At 38.0% G+C, this 19,211-nt stretch overlaps 1 protein-coding gene across 13 annotated transcripts in view; it reads right to left on the bottom strand.

The window, feature by feature from the left end:
* Positions 1–1,455: 1,455 nt before the first annotated feature.
* The window catches only part of Hace1 (HECT domain and ankyrin repeat containing, E3 ubiquitin protein ligase 1), a 134,532-nt gene continuing 116,776 nt past the window's right edge, over positions 1,456–19,211 (bottom strand). For 6 of the 13 annotated variants that reach the window (XR_380058.4, XR_003948642.1, XR_003948641.1 and 3 more), the window contains 4 exons: positions 13,126–13,224; positions 12,777–12,847; positions 3,807–3,920; positions 1,529–2,367 (listed from right to left, as the gene is read on the bottom strand). Coding sequence is in view for 9 of the 13 variants with exons in the window: in XM_006512634.4 (XP_006512697.1) it covers positions 2,265–2,367; positions 3,807–3,920; positions 12,777–12,847; positions 13,126–13,224 (387 nt within the window). In the remaining 4 variants the exon portion in view is untranslated. Of the gene's footprint in view, positions 2,368–3,806; positions 3,921–12,776; positions 12,848–13,125; positions 13,225–19,211 lie in introns of those variants that run through there. The other 7 variants (XM_006512635.4, XM_030244982.1, XM_006512636.4 and 4 more) reach the window with 3 other exon arrangements.

The following is a 19,211-nucleotide window of genomic DNA, read 5'->3' as shown; positions in this document are numbered from 1 at the left end:
ATATGATGGCCAATTAGTTGGGAGAAAGGAGTCCTGGGAGGAGGAGGAGGAGGAAGAAGGGAAGGGGAGGAAGAGGAGGAAAAAGAAGGTCTGAAATGGACAGGAGTACAGGCCTGGAAGATATAGCTAGCTACCTGGCTGGCTGGGGCTAGGTGGCTGGGTTTAAAAAAAAAAAGATGAGCTAGTTGAGAGTCTGCCAGCTAAGGCCTTAACTTTGAAATATTAAAAGGTCTCTGTTATTTGGTTATTTGGGGGAAAAGCTAGTTAAGGAATTGCCGTTGTATTTGTTTCCAGCATTATGTCATATATACATAAAATCATAATTTTAATCTACAGTCTATGTTGCCTAAAGCCCAGTTTGATTTTGAATGGTTCACTTACAAGGACTCTTAATAAGTAAGTAAGCATCAGTCTTTCAGGGTTATTCTTCATATAAGTCCCCTGAAGTATACTGTCTCACATTTTACACAGCATTCACTGACATGCTGAGTGGCCCCACTTATATGTTAGAAAGAACACTATTCAACTGATAACCGATGTTCCTTACTTGGCTCCTGTAAAGCTCACTTGTGAATCCACACTAAGATAAAAAAAAATCCACTTATGATGGTGACAAAGACACCAACGTCTTAACATCTTTGGTCAATCTCTCAAAACAGAGCCGACTAAAAGGGAGAGATAATTAGATGACATTCAGCTTGCGACGCCACGTGAGCTGCATCCTAACTTCATACACAAGCTGTATCCGAATTTAGGACACAAACAACAAAATCTGAGCTTAGGAGCTTACTCTTGCCAGAGCGGCAGCCACACGCTTAAACTGCTGAGCTAGAAGGAACAACCTGTTTCTAACCTGAGTATTGTGCAGAGACCACACCCTGTTGCTGAAATTTGTCCTGCTGCTGGGAACTGACAGATTCTAGAATCACAAATAAAAGCCAGCTATAAAGTCAAAGGCTAGGTTTGCTGTAATGTTGTTTTAACAAGGTAGTATAATTTTAAAAAAGTACTTGAATCTTAATGTTAGAGCTAGTTTTAAGAAATTTCTTTTTTAATGCAATCTGTTTTCTTATATTAAACTTATTGCAAATAAACAAGACCCCAAAAGATACTCTGCTTATGTGTACTTTGGGTTCTAATTTGCTGTTTTCAATAGATCTCTCTCTCAAATACCACTACACAAAGAGTCCGATGCTCACATGAGAAAGGTCACATTTGCTACTCTGCCCAAGACCAGATCTTTTATTTGCCCCCAGTGGCAAAGTTGTAAATGTCAGAAAGGCCTCCCAGCATATATGTGTGGGCATTCCTACCCCTATAAAGCCAGGCTATAACTACTCATGCTGTAGCTAGTCCACTATGCCTTTTCCAAAATGTCCATCCAATGCTTTCTATTAGGCACACACCACTTAAAACATAGCATTTTAGTCATATGAACAAACTTAAGAAAACATTACATATTTAAGTTTTAATCTGCAGATTATATTACTTCAAGTGTGTCATCAAGCTTAGATCAAATAAAGAAATATAAGATAAATATATTTTAATTTTATTTTCAGTATAAATTAAGGCATAAGAAAAACTGAGACCACACAGAATATATACACACACATGAAACTGAGCACAGAAAGATGCAAATAATTCATATAGTGTAAGCTTTAATATATAAATTATATATCACTTTATCCGTTGTTCGGCATACCAGTCTAAACTTTATACCATGTATCAAAATACTAAAAAGCTAAACAACAACAAAAAAATAAAACCCATTGCAATATAAGTATAACGTGGGAAAATACATATTTATGGCTTTACACAATCTAAATTAATCCATTCTTTACATTTTTCCAAAATATAAATGGTACTTTACATGCGATAGAACACACCAGCTGGATGTCCTCATATAATTTACAGCAAATGCCCTTTCAACTAGACAGCGTCACAGCAGAGGTGGAATGCAGGAAAAGAGTTTGTCTTAAGAGTTTTAGATAAGATTAAAGAAACCTAAAAAAAAAAGTGTCTACTTCCAATTAGCATTTTAAAAAATGAAGTCTACTATGATTTTATATTTTCTAATTGTATCACAAACATAGAAAAACAAAACATGGAAAAGAAATGTAAAATAGAAAACCTGATTCGTTATGAATTTTAAGCAGGCACTCTCTGCCTGTGGGTCGAGGCGAGGCTGCCTTTCTGACAGCTGCCTAAATTACTTCTGTCACTCTGGATTGTGCATCAGTCGCAGATGAGTCTTCCAGGCTTCATTATGCCATTGTATAACCATAGCTGCCACAATGCAGTGCTACAAGGAGTCTGTCCTTGAGTATTTCTTTACTTGGGTATTCAGGTAACTTGAGCATGTTGATGCTTTAAAAAAAAATAAAATAAACCACCATTAAACAGAGAATCTCTGAAATTCCTTGTTTTATCTAGCAGTAAAAACACTGCTTATAATTAACATAAAACCATTCTCTCAAATTTGCATTGAAATTGGAAAACCCTCAAGTGATGTTTAAGAAGAACTGCAGCTCCTCCCAGAATGCAAATGAGCGGATGAAATAAATTTCCAGATTAAAAACAAGTAACAGGGTGATACAGATGAAAGTGTCGATGCAACTGAATGACACCGGCATTTTAACATTAGTGAGAACCAATTAAGTTTTAGGTGGTTTGTGCCTTCTTCAAGGTTCTCCCTACTAGATGACTCAAACCTAAACCACTAATTCATTTGTAGTTCTGAAATTCTGAGGAGAGATTATGGTTGATTATGGTTTCATTACAGAAACACCGCAGACCACAACTGTCAGGCAGACAGGGTTCCAGTTGTTCTGGACCACTGCCAACATCAGGCCCTCTTATCCCATCTCCCTTCCTTTGGGTCTCACTTCAACTGTAGACCTTTTTTCCTACCAGGAACCACAGCCAACACAAGGTCTCTTGGCACAGACCTAGGTAACTGTGCAGTACACTTCAACCCTCATCAAAGAAGCTGCTTTTTACAGAAAGCTACTAGTCACAGTGCAGAAGACAACTGACTATGGGATGCTCCTCTCCAGTGATGGATATATCTACTACACAACTCCTGCATGTAAGATTCAGGGGGCATCAACAAGAGGGATGAAAAGATTTTCTGAGACAGACGACCAGGAAGTCTGCTGTGAGACTGTGACATCTAGCTATATATAACAGGGAAGGAGCCTGTCATAAAATTCCAACAATATGGGTCCCTACACAGGACCTGAACAATCCAACAATAGTTGGCATCCCAAAGTGGATGGGGAAATCTCTCAGGGCCTGACCTCTAGCTGAGGAGCTATGAGCGACAGCAGCTGAGAAAAGGAGTGCTGGTCTTTCCCTGGGCTGAGCTTCCTGACTCATTTCCACTACCAATAGGCACCCTACTGACATACATAAAATCTATACTGAAAAGACCCAATAGGGAGTTATAGTCTTATATGAACTCATTGATATGTGTATATAACAACATTAAAGAAGGCTCCATGAATTTGGAAGGGAAGGAAGAATATATGGGAGGAATAGGCCACAGAGGAATAGAGAAATTATGTATTCTGTATTTTAATGAAGGTATTTAACAAAAAAAATACCTTCTCAAAGATAATAACACCATAACAGAGCAATGGAATGCAATTACTGAAGGCGTTGGTTATTTCTTCTTCCCTATTATAATAAAATATACATAAATTTGACATTTTAACTATCAAAAAGGAAATATAGCAATTACTTCTGATGATTTAAAATGAATAAAAATATTCTATAATTCATTTGAATAAGCTAGTTTAACTTACCATGTGCTGGAAGTTGGTAAAAGATTTGGAGTATATGGCACAGCAGCAATTGTAAAGTTTTGCAAACCACTTCCACCCATAATATTGGCAAAGCCACCATGCGGGACCCTGGAACTAAGAGTTTGTATCATCAGCTGTGATCAGGAAAGAAAATCTCAGTCTGACAGACACATTTTAAGTTCTAAGTTAGGATAAAAATATATTCAACTCTAAAACGACAGAAGGGCATTTCTGAGTCTGAACCTCCCAACTCATTCCTGTCTGTTGCTTCATGTTCAGTTAGCAAGCTTCCCAGGAGAAACCTCTCTGTGCTTCCTCAGCTAGCAATACTTTTAACTGGCCACATGATGTGTTTACAATGTGCTGGCTAGTCTTGTGTCAACTTGACACAGCTGGTTTTTTGGAAAGAAGAATCTTGAGACCACCATACTGGCCTGTAGTAAGCCTGTGGTGCATTTTCTTGACTGACGATTGATGTGGGAGGGTCCAGCACAGTACTGTGGGAAGTGGCTGGAGGTACTGGGTGCTGTATGAAAGCAGGCTAAGCAAGTAGTGTTCCTCTGTGGCCTCTGCATTCGCTCTTGTCTCTAGGTTCCTGCCCTGAATTCTTTGCTGTGGAAGTGTAATCAAAAACCTTTTCCCCCTCCTAGTTATATAAGGTCATGGTGATTTGTCACAGCAATAAAAACCCTAAGACAACTGTGTGCCTCTCTATTAAAGTAGGATTCTTGAACATGTCCTATTTTACGTTTGTAACACTGGGATGTCTATCCTTGGGATTAGCAAAACCACTTGACAACTACAGCTGTTAAATGTTTGTTGAATAAATAGACAGTGGTTGTTACAGTGGGGATACCCTCCATAAACTCATGTGTTTGAATACTTGGCCCCTGTATGGTCCCTGTTTTGGAGGGTTGTAAAACCTTTAGGACAGTGGTTCTCAACCTGTGGGTCAACATCCTTTTGGGGGGGGGGGGTCAAATGACCTTTTAACAGGGGTCACCTAAGACCACTGGAAAACATAGATATTTACATTATGATTCATAATAGTAGCAAAATTACAGTTATGAAGTAGCAGCAATGAAAATTGTGTATTTAGGGGTCACTACAATATGAGGGACTGTATTAAAGGGTTGCAGCATTAAGGAAGGTTGAGAACCTCTGTTAGGAGGTGGAGCCTCACTGAGTATGTCAATGAGGGTCAGTCATGATGGTTATAACCTGGCCTTCCTTCCTGCTCCTGTTCAAGTAATGCCTGTGTGCTGCCATGCACACCATGATGGATGTCATCTGCCCTGGAACTGTGAGACACTATACAGCCTTTCTCCTTGTGTGTTGTAATCCAATCATTTCGTTCTTTGTGAAAATTTCTTGGCAGAAACCCTTTTTTCTCTATTTTGTTCTTCAGTGAGAAAACAACAATGAGCAGTATTTACCCGTATCTTTCGGGATATGGAGAATAGCAAACATTTCGTCTGTGGTTTACCTTGTGCATGCATGTGTAGCGGTGACTTCAGGCAACTCCTCTATTGTTCGCGACCTTGCTTTTTGAGACAGTGTCTCTCACTGAATCAATTGGAAGCTCCTCGCTTTCTTTACAATGGCCTCCTCTGTCCACTGGTATTAAGGTTATATGCGCACACTAGCATACCTAGCTTTTACATAATTTCTGGGAAGCCCAACTCAGCTGCTCACACTTACACAGCAAATAGTTACTGCAAGCTAGCTTCCTCAAATATCATTTTTAACTGTTGTGTAAACAAATTAAGACCACAAGAAGGCTAAAATTCAATACATAATGCATTAACTAAACATTTTAATTCCAGGTACATAGCTATAGAAAATATAACCACAACTTTTCAAGTTCTATACATTTTAAATTAATATTTCAAATTAGTCCGAGTATGTGTCATGATTAAACAAATCCTGGGGGGGAAATATATTGTAGTGAGCAGGGGATGTAGCCCAATGCAAGTATACTTGCTTAGTAGGCACAAGAGTTTGAGCCCACCACAAAAAATAATAGGAAAAAGACTACATTACAGTGACATGCTATAGTGTCTCTAGGATATATTAGAATTCTGACACACATTTAATGCACAAATACTAAATGTATACTTTTCCACATCTCTTCATTGCTATCATGCAGAGTAGCTGGGCTTCATTACAGACTTTTCAGGCACATTCACTCTGCTTTGTTCTTCCTCTTTCTCCCCACAGGTGGCCCTGTGTACCTCTCTTCCCTGCAGATCCCTCATGTTTCCAACAGCCCTTCCTCCCATTTTCATGTTACCTATAAATCTGATTGCCTTCTTTCTTTTGCTTCCATGCCCCCTCCTTGCAGACCTCCTCCCCTCCCGTGTACTCTGCTTACTCTCATGGCCAACATACATGCATGTTTATACATAAATTTTAATCTAGATTCTGCATGGGAAGAGTCATGGGTTATTTTCATTCTGACTCTGGCTTATTTCCATTCTTTGCAGTTGAGTAAAATTTCATTTTAGACACACATACATACATAATTTTCAGATTAATTTTTAATGGAAATTTAAGATGGGCCAAGTGTGACCAGAATTAAAAGGTTTTCTGCTCCATAAATCACAGCATGCAGGTGGTTGTGAGTGCTGCTGACTCTTCCCTCCAGGAGCACAGGCATAGAAGACTTAAGTTCAAGATCAGTCTGGACTACAGGCACCAATGTAACTCAACACACTTTGAAAAAATGTTCATTACAATACCTGAAACAATCCTGGGAAGGGTGTGAAGAAGCACACCGTTTAATTTTACATTTATTATGGAAATATAATCATAAGAGTTATGACAGACATACAGAGCAATAAATAAAACAACCCAGAAATACGTCCCTCCAAACATTGTCTAGTTGTTTTTGAAAGAGTGCCAAGAACATGTAACAGGGTGCTGGAGATATAGTTCAAATGGCAGCCTAGCATGTAGGAGACCCTTGTTTAAGCCTCAGTACTGTATATAACCAGGCATAGTAAACCATGCCTAAAATCCCAGTTCTCTGGGTGTAGAGAGAAGAGAACCAGAAAATCCAAGGTCATCCTTAGCTACAGAGTGAGGTCAAAGGCAGCCTGGTCTTCATGAGAGCTTGTCTCATTGCCCCATACCCCATTCCCAACCCAAAAAATTTCAATGGGGAAAAGCACTCAGTCATTCAACAAGATGTGTTGGGACAGCTGGATTATTTGTTATAAAATTTCTAATGAAGTTGGACCATTACCTTATACCATATAGAAAGATAAACTAAAAACAGATCAAAAGACTTAAAACATCACTATGATTAGAACTATAAAACATGTGAAGAAAATATAGAGGAAAACCTCTTGGGATTAAGAACAGTTAAGGACAAAGAACTTCCACCAACAGACATATTACCTCACAGAGACTGTTGCTGCATGCACAAGGTCTGCACAGGTTTAAGCCAGATGGGGTCCCAGTGCTGAGGGAGGAAGTAGACATGATACCCCATCTCCAACCCAGAAGCCACCTCCAATTCACAACCACTCACAGAGAAAAAAATTAGTTTTCTCTAATGGAGTCTCACTGGCTATAAAAGCCACACTTAAGGTATATCCCATACTCAGCTCAATGGTATTTGTAGGCTCTGTCTCTTATGTCATCAGGTATTTAGTTTAATTTGGTTTTAACTGTTCAGGTCCTTTCGTATATATTACAGTTCCCAATTTTGCTTTGATGGATTTTCTGTGTGTGGGATGTGAATGTCTCTGTGCCTATGTTTCCTATGCCTTTTCTTTGGCACTTCCTTTTTCCTTTCCATTTACTAGTTTTGTCCTATTTCAGTTATTTTTTTTAATCTTATATTCTTTCTTTTTGAGATGCCACTTTGTTTTCTAATGATAGAAATAAAAGGTGTGGACTTGGTAGATGGATAGGATCTAGGAAGAGCTGGAGGAAGGGAAACTATAGTTAGAATACATTATTAAAAAAATATATATTTTCAATTTAAAAAAAAGATACAGTAAAAGGATGTGGCTCTGTGGTAATGCACTAGGCCTACCACACATGTGGCCAGCCCTAGATTCAATCTCCAGTCATTCAGGAAACAAAAATTCTGAATCTTTTCAATAAATCATAAATGCATGAGGATAACAAAACAAACAAACAAAAACAAAACAAAGTCCACCACCAAAAACAAAGGCCAGGAATGTATCTATTTGTAAAATTTATTAGTCTATGTATTTTCGTTTTTATCTATAAAATTAACAAAGTGACCAGGAATAAGAAGTTATATTATCCTACTTATTCATTGAGACAAAATTCTGACTATGACTTTATTAAGACAAGATGAGACTATAAGTGCTGTCACCAACCTTTCCACAAACTGTACCATAATGTTTCAGTATCTGGATAAACACTGTAATGTCCTTCACGTAACTGAAGGGCAGGTTAAACAAACAGAAAGGACAGGCTGAGGAAGCAGCTCAGTGTAGGACTCTGCCGAGCACAGAGGACTCCTGAACTTAATCCTTGCATAAGGGAATAAGTAAGCACCAAAGGATCTCCCATTTCTAACATCTAAGCTGAAATCTGTCTTTAGGCTTTACTGCATGAAGCAACCCGAAGCCCTACTCTACTGTGCACCATGAACAACTGTAGTTAGGGCTCACCCTGACTCAAGTTAATTTCATGCACTAGAAAACATCAAATTTCCACACTTCCACCGGCAACTGCAGATCTGCACACTGATCCCCACCCCACTCCACCCACCTACCAGGAGGCCTACTTCAACCAGAACACACAGGTGAGATGCCCAGGCCCCTGGCAAACCCAGCATCCCTGAGCTCTACTCCACCCGACAGGAGCTCCATCTTCTTTCCAGCCAACACTTCCACCTTCAATCCAGAATAAGCATACCCATTCTCACCCAACAGCTCTGCCTGCCTCCTGGGAGGCCTGCTCCAACCCGGGACACCCAGGAACTATCAGGCCAGCCAATACCAGAGACAACCAGATGGCAAAAGGCAAGCTCAAGAACATAATCAACAGAAGCCAGTGCAGTATGACACCAGGAGAACCCAGCTCTTCTACCACAACAAACCCTGGATATCCTAACACACCTAAGAGTATCACTATGATCTTCAATCTCATCTCATGAAGATGATAGAGGCCTTTGCAGGATATAAATAACCCCGTTAAAGAAATAAAGATATGAAAGACTTTTTAGAATTCAATGAAAATGAAGGCACAACATACCCAAACTTATAAGGCACAATGAAAGCAGTGCTAAGAGTTAAGTTCATAGCAATAACTGCCTTCATAAAGAAAGTGGAGCGATCTCATATAGCAACTTAACAGCATAAATGAATGCTCTAGAACAAAAAGAAACAAACAAAACCAAGAGGAGTAGATGGCAGGAAATATTCAAACTCAGTGCTGATATCAATCAATTATAAATAAAGAGAACAATACAAAGAATCAACAAAAGCAAGAGCTGGTTCTGAGAAAATCAACAAGATAGATTATCATTAGCTAAAGTAACTAAAAGGCATAGAGACAATATACAAATTAACAAAATCAGAAATGAAAAGGGAGACATAACAACAGAAACTCAGGAAATTAAAAAAAAAAAAAACATTAGGTCTTACTTCAAAGGCTAAAGGAAATGGAAAATCACAAAAGTACAAAACTGGAAAATCTAAAGGAAATTGATGATTTTCTAAACAGATACCCTAACACTGTGGCCTATCCCCTAACAGGAAGGTCCCGAGCTCAGTGCCAACCAGTGACCTCACTCGGCTCACTGAGAAAGCACGTGCAAAACCTAAAGTGAAGAGCAATAGGAGACAGCACGGGCCTCATGCTTACTTTTGATCTCCAGAAAGTGTGCTGCACAAATGAGTGCACATAAAACTCACAGGCAGACACTACACAGACATATGTACACACACGCACATTTGTAAATGCATTCTTCAGAATACAAGATCTATATAAAATACTGATTATTTGCTAACAGTAATTTAGTATTTTCAGTTTATAAATTTAAATTCTTTAAAACTCCTTATGTTAAACTCAAAAGAAAAATGATAAACTAACAAAAATATATGTAGAATTAATATCAATGTATTAAAGAGTGCTTAACATTAGTCTTTTAAATGACTAGAATGGACAAAAATTTAAATTACACAAAAATGTACACACTATAACAAAGTTCAAATGCACAAGCATTATGCTGATTAATTTAAAAAAAAAAGTTGAGCCTGGCAGATCTCTGAGTTTGAGGCCAGCCTGATCTACAGATCAAGTTCTTAAAATCAAACAAACAAAAAGGAGGAAGAGGAGGAGGAAGAACAGGAGGAGGAGGAAGAAAAGGAGGAAGAGGAGAAGGAAGAACAGGAGGAGGAGGAAGAAAAGGAGGAAGAGGAGAAGGAAGAACAGGAGGAGGAGGAAGAAAAGGAGGAAGAGGAGAAGGAAGAACAGGAGGAGGAGGAAGAAAAGGAGGAAGAGGAGGAGGAAGAAAAGGAGGCGGAGGAGGAGGTAGTGGTGGTAGAGGAGGAGGAGGAGGAAAACAAAAACAAAACAGTTCAATCTCCTGCATGGCCAATGGAAAAAAGCAGGCCCGTTCTTATTCCCCATCAATATCAATATTGATACCTTTCTGAACGCCTAGACTCCTGGGTATAATAATTAACACACTCCTTTTGTTTTCTGTAGGTGTAACTCGGAGGGGGTTTCTATGCACTCACTGGACAAATTCCTACTACATTTCAGATACATCCCCAGTCCAACATAGGCTTCTGGATAAATACAATGCTCCAGAAGAATACATGCATTAAAACTCCTCAATTCTTACAACATTATATGCAAACAGGAAAACTTTACCAATAAGGGTTAAGATCTAAGAACAGACAAGCTATTAAAACTGAATAAATCTATAAAAGGAACACTACTAAATTCAAGAAGTTATAAAAGAAAATTTGAAAATTAAAATTTACATATAGAGAGTAATAATACAACTGTTCACTGACTATCTTAAGAGATTGAGATAGGAGTATTAGGCTGTTTATTTTGTCTGTTTTTGGCTATATAATCTATATAAATGATCTAGCCTTAGAAAATATAATGCTGCTTAATTATAAATTATTTTAATTAAATTATTTAAATCCCTGAACATTTCTTAGCACTCTTGCAAAAACAAGTTTAACAAGGCTTTCTTTTATATCTTCAGTCTATAATCTGATAATAGTCATGTCTTACTAGTTCATTAAATCCTGATCAGAAAAATGGCTTCACCTGGTTTCCTACTTTATATGGCTTAAAGATGGAGCAGGGAATAAACACATCAGAGTGGTCACATCTGGGTGTTGGAGATTACCTAATGGGATCTTCATTTTCTTTCATGTTCTTCATTTTTCAAATTGCCTAAAATTGTTGTATATTACTTGTAAAGTAAGAAAATAATGGTCTCTTTTAAATTTATACGATATATATTCACACTTGTGATGGTTGATATTTTATTAATCTAATGATACAAGGCTGGGTGAGAAAATGCCTCCATCAAATTGGCCTGTAGGCAACAAGGACATTTTCTTGATTAGTGACTGACATGGGCATACACTGCCCACTGTGGGGGTTCAAGGTAGTCCTGGGTTGTACAGGAGAACAGGCGGAGCAAGCCATGGAGAACAAACCAGTAAGCGCATTCATCCATGTTCTCTTGGGTACTCTTGATGGTTGACTATAACCAGGAAGCCAAATAAACCTTTTCACCCACAACTTGCTTGTTGTCAGTGTTTTATCACAACAACAGAAAGCAAACTAATACAACACTCATAATATTTTTAAATACACAAAAAATAAAAAGAAGTAAATACATTAAATTTTATATAGTAGCTACTACTGATGGAATAGTGGAGTAATATTCTGTTTCCTGACTTTTGAAAAAAACATTACATTCATAATGAAAATAACTGATCTACATTTTCATAAACAGAAAGAAATAAATGAAATTGTATTATAAAAATTTTTGAGATATATTCCATAAAAATAAAAAGGCTTAAGTCAACTAGTTTACTATCATCTATTATTTTTGATGTCATATAACTGGAATTCTAAAATATATAAAAACTATACCACATAAATACAGGCTATGAATACATTTTAAAAATCAATAAGAACAAGAGAAAAATGCTATGTACAAACAATGTGCACATGAGTGTGTGTGTGTATTCATGTGTTGACACAAGCTAAAGTCATCTGAGAGCAGGGAACCTTCAATTAAGAACATGCCTCCATAAGTTTGGGCTGTAGACACACCTGTAGGGTTAGTGACTAATGTGAGAGGGCCCAGCACATTGTGGGTGGTGCTATCTCTGGGCTGGTGGTCCTGGGTTCTATAAGAAGGCAAAATGAGCAAGCCATGGGGAGCAAGCAAATAAGCAGCACCCTGTCATGGCCTCTGCATCAGCTCCTGCCCTGTTTGAGTTCCTGTTTTGACTTCTTTCAATGATGGACCACAAGGTGGACATGTAAGTCAAATAGACCCTTTCCTCTCATACTTGCTGTTTGGTCATTGTAAACAGAAACCCAAACTAAAACTATGTGATAGACAAAGACCATGTGTGCGCACACGTGTGTGTGTGTGTGTGTGTGTGTGTGTGTGTGTGTGTGTGAGAGAGAGAGAGAGAGAGAGAGAGAGAGAGAGAGAGAGAGAGCGTGTGTCCAACCATAAAAACTGAGTGGCTTTACTGTTAAACCAAACAAAAAAAAAAGATATTAAAAATTCAGGTTCTAAAATATATTAAGATTTAACACTACTATAAATATTTTGTCATCAACATCTAAATAATCATTTGTTTAATACCTAAAATATAGACAGAACAATGACTCTTCATTTTGTTTGTTTTTCTCTGTGATTTACTGTCTTGGTCATTAGAAATGAAATACAATAAATTCTTCCAATGTTATCATAAAAGCTCTTCTTACCTGCCAGTAACGAACTGCAAGAGAAGAACTCTTTCTTCTTGAGTAATGTCTTCCACAACTTCCCAGAACCACTACCAAGAATAACAACAATTTAGCTCACATTTCAGAGCAAATCATAGACTTATAAGAACCACAGACCATGCAATATTCATAAAGCACATTTTATTCTCTGAAACTCATTTATCAAAGATGATTTCACAAAAGGCTTTCATATGCAATATCCCCAAAGAAGAATTTATGCAAAATCTTTACTTTGTTAATGGATGTAGACTTCCATCCAATAAAGCTGAAAAGCTTACAAAATTAAATAGCAAACTTAACTTCATTCTAGGCTCCAGAGAGATTGTACCTGAATAACTGGATCTTCTCTTTCATAGCCACTTGTGTATTCTGTATTTTTTATCCAATCATTTACATCAATTTCCGGCATGCCAGAAAGCAGTAGCTCCTTTGGGGAAGAAGAAAAATATTTCATTAATCTTCCTTGGGGGAAAAAAAAGCCATTACATTTAAATAGTAAATTTGCCTTAATTAGAAACTAATCCCATATAAACCTGGTTTACGTCTGTGACAGTTTCTACATTATCATCAATAATAAGTGCTACATAAGGAGGAACCTGCCACAGTGACATTTCAAATATGGCATGAGGGGATGGGGATCCACTTTGATGCGATCTAAAACATAAAAAGAATGACAGCGTCTGTATTGATGGTAACCATACGCAGCAAAGGTTTCTATGTACACAATTCTGTAAGTATTCCCTCTGGCTCAGTTTATTTTTATTTTAATATTCCCTATAAATGTGTTAAATCCCACCAGGTCATATTCTCAACATGAAAATGTCATAAAAGCCTGAATATTATGCAAATGAAAAGCTCATTAAGAAATAATCATTTTTTTCTTTATTTTAAAAATATGAATTCTATTTTGGAGTAATTCAGATCTTTTGAAGTCAATCTTCTCCAAGGCAATAATAATAATAACAACAACAACAACAACAACAACCACCACCAACAAGACTATTTTCTAGTGACTCTGTCTGCAGTGCAAGGCATGGATCCTAGGGGCCTTGTATATAACCAGGCAAGCACACAACCACTGAGCAACATCGTTAGTACTCCTAAATACATGACTAGCTTTTGTCCAAGATCATCAAACACAGAAATCTATCACATATATCTAAAAGTTACATCAGGAAAGCCAAAATGTTCATCATCAGGGGTTTCCAGGGAAGAGAGAAGGAAAGGCGTGTCTGTGTCCCTGAATCAGCCCACGTTTCACAGATGGAAGCCCTACAGTGCGGTGAGGGTATGAATGACGCATGTCTTTTAACAGGGTCTGAGAACATACTTCAAGGCCATGACTTACAACGACTGTTATTAATATATACCTAACTAGGGCAGCATATGTTCTAGCAAAAGCAATCTAGGTAAGGTCTGAGCACTCTGTCTATTCACTAGGTCAGTACGAGTGGCCTTTTCCATATTTTCCATATGAAATTGGATTTTCTTCATATACTTCAGCCAAATAATGAAGTACAACTGATCATACACAGAAGCAGATATGAGAATCTAGATATGAGATATATAGCCAGGCATCCCAAATCTGCAAAAACTGTGTCATTTTTCTCATTATTTTTGTTCTGTTCTTAGATTAGCTTTTATTTCTAAATGTCATTTACATTAACATAATTTACAAAGCACATTTCCCTTCTAATTTAATTTCAAGTACAGCAAATATACATTGGTATACTAACCCATATAAGCAAAGACTGTTTTGAAGGAGATCATCCCAAGATCATATAATTGAGAACTGCTGGTGTGCATATCCCAGTCCTTGCCAGCCTCATGACTGGCCAACTCCTGATCTTATCTAGCACCCCTGGCACACTCTGCACTCCCTGCAGACTGGCTTTCTTGCTTACTAACTGTAGATAAGATCTGAGCCACTGAGAAGCACAGGCAGGGCCCACAGCTCTGCTCCCTTCAGGTTTCTGCGCTGTTGTTCTGTAGTGCGGAGTCCACAGAGCGTCTCCTTGACACTTCTCTCTCACACAGGACCCTTCACTACATCTCTTCAAGCTGTCTCTTTCAGCAGTAGCCACAACAAAGGCTTCCCACGTTAGCCAGCTCTTCTTTATTCCTTATAAACACGGCTTTAATGGTCCCTGTGTTAAGGCTTCCTTACGGGACCCAACTGAGAAAACTGCTCCCTTGCAGAACTCTGACACAGATCTACCAAAGAGCACCTGGGTGAATTTTACGTTTCTCACAATTCACCAGGTTAATCCCCTTCTCAGACTAAAGATAAGCTTTTAATATTAAAGTGAAGATAAGCTTTTAGTATTATTCCATAATTAACAATTAGGAATAATAATATTGCAACTGCACTCTCAGAAATTAACTATTTTATAATTATCATATTTTCTATAATTTAAGGAAAAAGGAAAAATGATTTTTGGTTTTTTTTTTTGTTGTTGTTGTTGTTTTTTGAACTACAGGCCTAGAACTCACAGAAATGTGATTACTTCTGCCTCCATGGAAAAACTAAGGGTAGCATGTGCCCACAAACCTCTTTGTGGGGGTTGTTTTTTGTTTTACATACTTAATAAACACTGGTTATTATTTTATTGTCAGAACATGACCCAGAAAGGAGTTGTATAAGGAGACTTCTGAGTGCTTGTGAGAAAAACCCAAGAAACCAAGGCAAGAGTCTTGTGACCTCAGTTTCCTGTAAAACACAAAACTGTTCTGAGTTTTAAAAATTGTTTACATGGAATGTGTTTTTATGCTCCTCCCAGGTGTAGTGGAAAGGAGTTGAGTTTATTTCAGATTATTCATTACAACCGGATATTGTTATTTGTTTATACAGCTCTATGGAAAAACCTTTTGTCACATGAGGCTTGTCTGCCATGTGTGACTTGCCCTTCTGTTGTACACTTTACTCATGCCTTAACCCTCAGAGTATAAACTGTCTGGTGCTCTGAATAAACATGGAACTTTACATGAAACTTTAGTCCACCTCGTTTATGGGCTCCATTCTCCCAGGTACCACCACCATTAGAGCCGTAACATTTAATGATTTTTTTCTTTAAATTCCTATAATAACTAACGAAAAGTTATTAAGATGACAAATAACAAAAGGGAAATTCAAAATAAAAAGTACATATAGCAAAAATATTATTAAATTCCAATAATTTATTTCTTGACATTGGGAGAGGGTCTGACTGTGTGTAGTCCTAACTGGCCTTGAACTCAGAGACGTGCCTGCCTCTGCTTCCTGAGGGATGGTATTAAAAGGCATGTACTACCACAACTAGACAATAATTTATTCTTAATATACTAAAAGAACTAAACTTTTAAGATACAACAAACAATCGGGCACAGTGCCCATACCTGTAATCTCAGCTCTGGGAGGTGACAGAAGGAAGGAGTTCAGAGTCACCCTCAGCTACACAGCACGGCTGAGCTCAGCCGACTTGGGCTGCATGGAACTCTACCTCTAAACACAAATAAAAACTACAAATGTGTAGATATACGCAGATGCACACATAATCTAAACATAGAGGCCACACTAATGGAACCAGAGTCACAGAAATTAGAATGCCTAGAATCCATATGACTTGGTGTTTTGGTATTCCAGCATCACAGATGCAGCACACAATGAGATGATAACTACTTGGACATCTAAGCCTTCCAAGTGTCACTGCTTACATATATGTTAGGATAACCTTGGCCACTGCTTTAGCTCTCTATCCATAGTAACTGATACCAGATCTTGAGCAACTATATGCTTTCTCCTCCTCACATAAACAAAATTGTAAAAAGTTTTTTTCTTGATGTAGCATATCCCTGTTCTATAACTCCACATACATAAAACATACGCACATATTTTGATGAGGAAAAACTACAGCACAACTAGTTCAGTACCCCAGAACTGTAAAGACCCCCGTCAAGGTTCAGGAGTATAAAAGACAAAAGGAAAGAGACATAGTAAAGTACTAGCCAGTGAATTATAATTGTGTGCGGCAATATGTATGATAACCACAAAACACTTTGTTTTCTATTTACATTTATTTTCAAAATAGATAAACCTGCCAAATCCAACACAGATGGCAACATTCAGGTATACTTAGCCAAAATCTCAAGAAAATAAGCTAGGGAAAGCTGGAGTATAGGGAGGTATTGGAAAATCAAAGGACATTCTAAACAGCTAGGGGAAAAAAAAGCCACATTAAGGGCAGCAGCCAATAGTAGAAAAGCAAGTAAAATTCTCCCCTTGGGCCGGTTGCACAGCACTGGCCATCAACAGAACAAAGCATCAGAAGTGCATGACATCCTAGATCAAGTGGATGACTTCCAAACACTGAAACTAACATTTTGCCAGCAGTCCACAGAACTTTCTCTAAGATAGATCATATATAGAACACAAAGCAAGTCTCAACACACACACACACACAAAACTGAAATAATTTTTTGTATTCTATTTGACCATAAGAAAGGAGCAGAGGAGGGAAAGGCATCTGCTACCACACCTTAGGATCCAAGTGGGTCCCAGGAGCCCACACGGTAAATGGAGAGAACTCTCACAAAATCTCTGACCTCTGTATGCACACACATGCACACTACAGCAAGCAGACACACAGGTATACATGCACACACACACACACACACACACAATTTTTAAAGTTAAAAATAATAATACAAAAATAAGGTCCCTAATCATGGCAGAAATTATTCAAATAGAAGTTCTAAAAATACAAAGAATCAAGAAAACAGTCAATTCTTTGAAAATATCAACAAAATAAAGAAACCTTTGGTAAAACTAAGAGAATATTCAAGCTGTAAAATCAGAGTTGAAAAGAAGGGATTATAGCAGTTACCAATAAAATCCAGAAAATGGTAGACATACCTTGAAAACATAGTACACTAAATTGGATAATCTAGAAGAAGTAGAGAAATTTCTAGACACAAATGACATACCAAAGTTAAAATAAGATGAGATAAAGAATATAGCAGATATGTCACAAGGAACAAGATGAAAACAGAAAGTAAAAACCTTCCAAATAAAAAATGTGTACACCCAGATGGGTACACTACAGAATTCTACCACCCTTTAAAGATCTAATTCCAACCTTTCTCCAGTTATTCCATAAAACAGTAAAGGGGGAGGTGCTATCAACTTACTTTACAAACCTGTATCATTCTGAGGCCAATAACACATAGACACAACAAAGTAAGGAAATGACAAGGGCTAGAAAGATGTCTCAACAGATCAAAGTACCTGCTGCCAGGCATGACAACCTGAGTTCAAACCTGGAACCCAGCCAGGTGGGGAGAAAACCAAATCTCACAAGTTGCCCTCTGGCCTCTACACTGATAGTGTGGCATAAACCTCCTAAGAGGAGCAAGGACCCTACAGGAACACCTAACCAATTTGTGACTGGGTTTTCGGTCCATGCCTCAAGAAGGAATTCACATTTGGTACTATTAAACCAATCCCCAACTGTGGCTAGGAGACAAATGACTGTGGCCAGCTTAGTAAATGGATGGGATACGCCCATCATCCTGCCTTCTAAATACCGATGTTTATGCCTGTAAGATTAGTGCTACTGCCAGTGTTAGTCAGAGGAGCTTCCTTATGCCCTCATCAACAATGGCTGCAGAGATCCATGGGTGAATATTGCATGAGTGAGTCTAGCCATAAACAGTACATCTTTATGACCTCTTCCAATGCCCAGGGAAACAAGAAAAAAGGGATAGAGGGTATATAAGAGCCAGAGAACAGAGTGAGTAGTGGTGTGGACTGCTTAGCTCTGGGCATGACCTAACTGTCAAACTCACAAGACCTGCATATGGTTGGGCCATCCCAAACCCTGTCCTGGAGTGTGGAGACTCCTGGAACCAATCCCACTTCTTACTTGGAATGTGTCTGCAGTTAGCAGCAGGGTGTAGCTACCAATAAGTGCCTAAGCACCTGCATACAGTCTTAAGGAATTTTGGGTCACCAAAAAAAAAAAAAAAAAAAAAATCAACCAACCAACCAACCAACCAAACAGGAAAAAGAAAGGCCAGTTGGAGAGACAAAGGGGAAAACAGGAGTGTGGGGGGATAAGAAAGGATAATGGGGGGGGGGGGGGGAGAGATGGTCAAAATATACAATGTACATGTATGGAAATAAGATGAAACCCATTACTATGCTAATAAGTATTTTCTTTTACAAATAGTTAAAGCTATGATTATAGTACTCAGAGAGTAATTCTTCTCCATGAGGGACAGTGACCAGAAGACAAAAAAAAAATATCTAGAGTGGTAGGGTTTTTATCACTTAATCTGGCTGCTGGTTTGATATATTTCTTAATTTACTAACATATATATAATTAAATTGGAAGCTTTCATGGTCTATGAATATCAGCAAATCACCAAGCAACATTT

The sequence above is a fragment of the Mus musculus genome, chromosome 10, assembly GCF_000001635.26.
Source record: "Mus musculus strain C57BL/6J chromosome 10, GRCm38.p6 C57BL/6J".
NCBI lineage: Eukaryota > Metazoa > Chordata > Mammalia > Rodentia > Muridae > Mus > Mus musculus.
The sequence above is the reverse complement of the archived record's forward strand: the minus strand, read 5'-3'. Positions and strand labels throughout refer to the sequence as shown.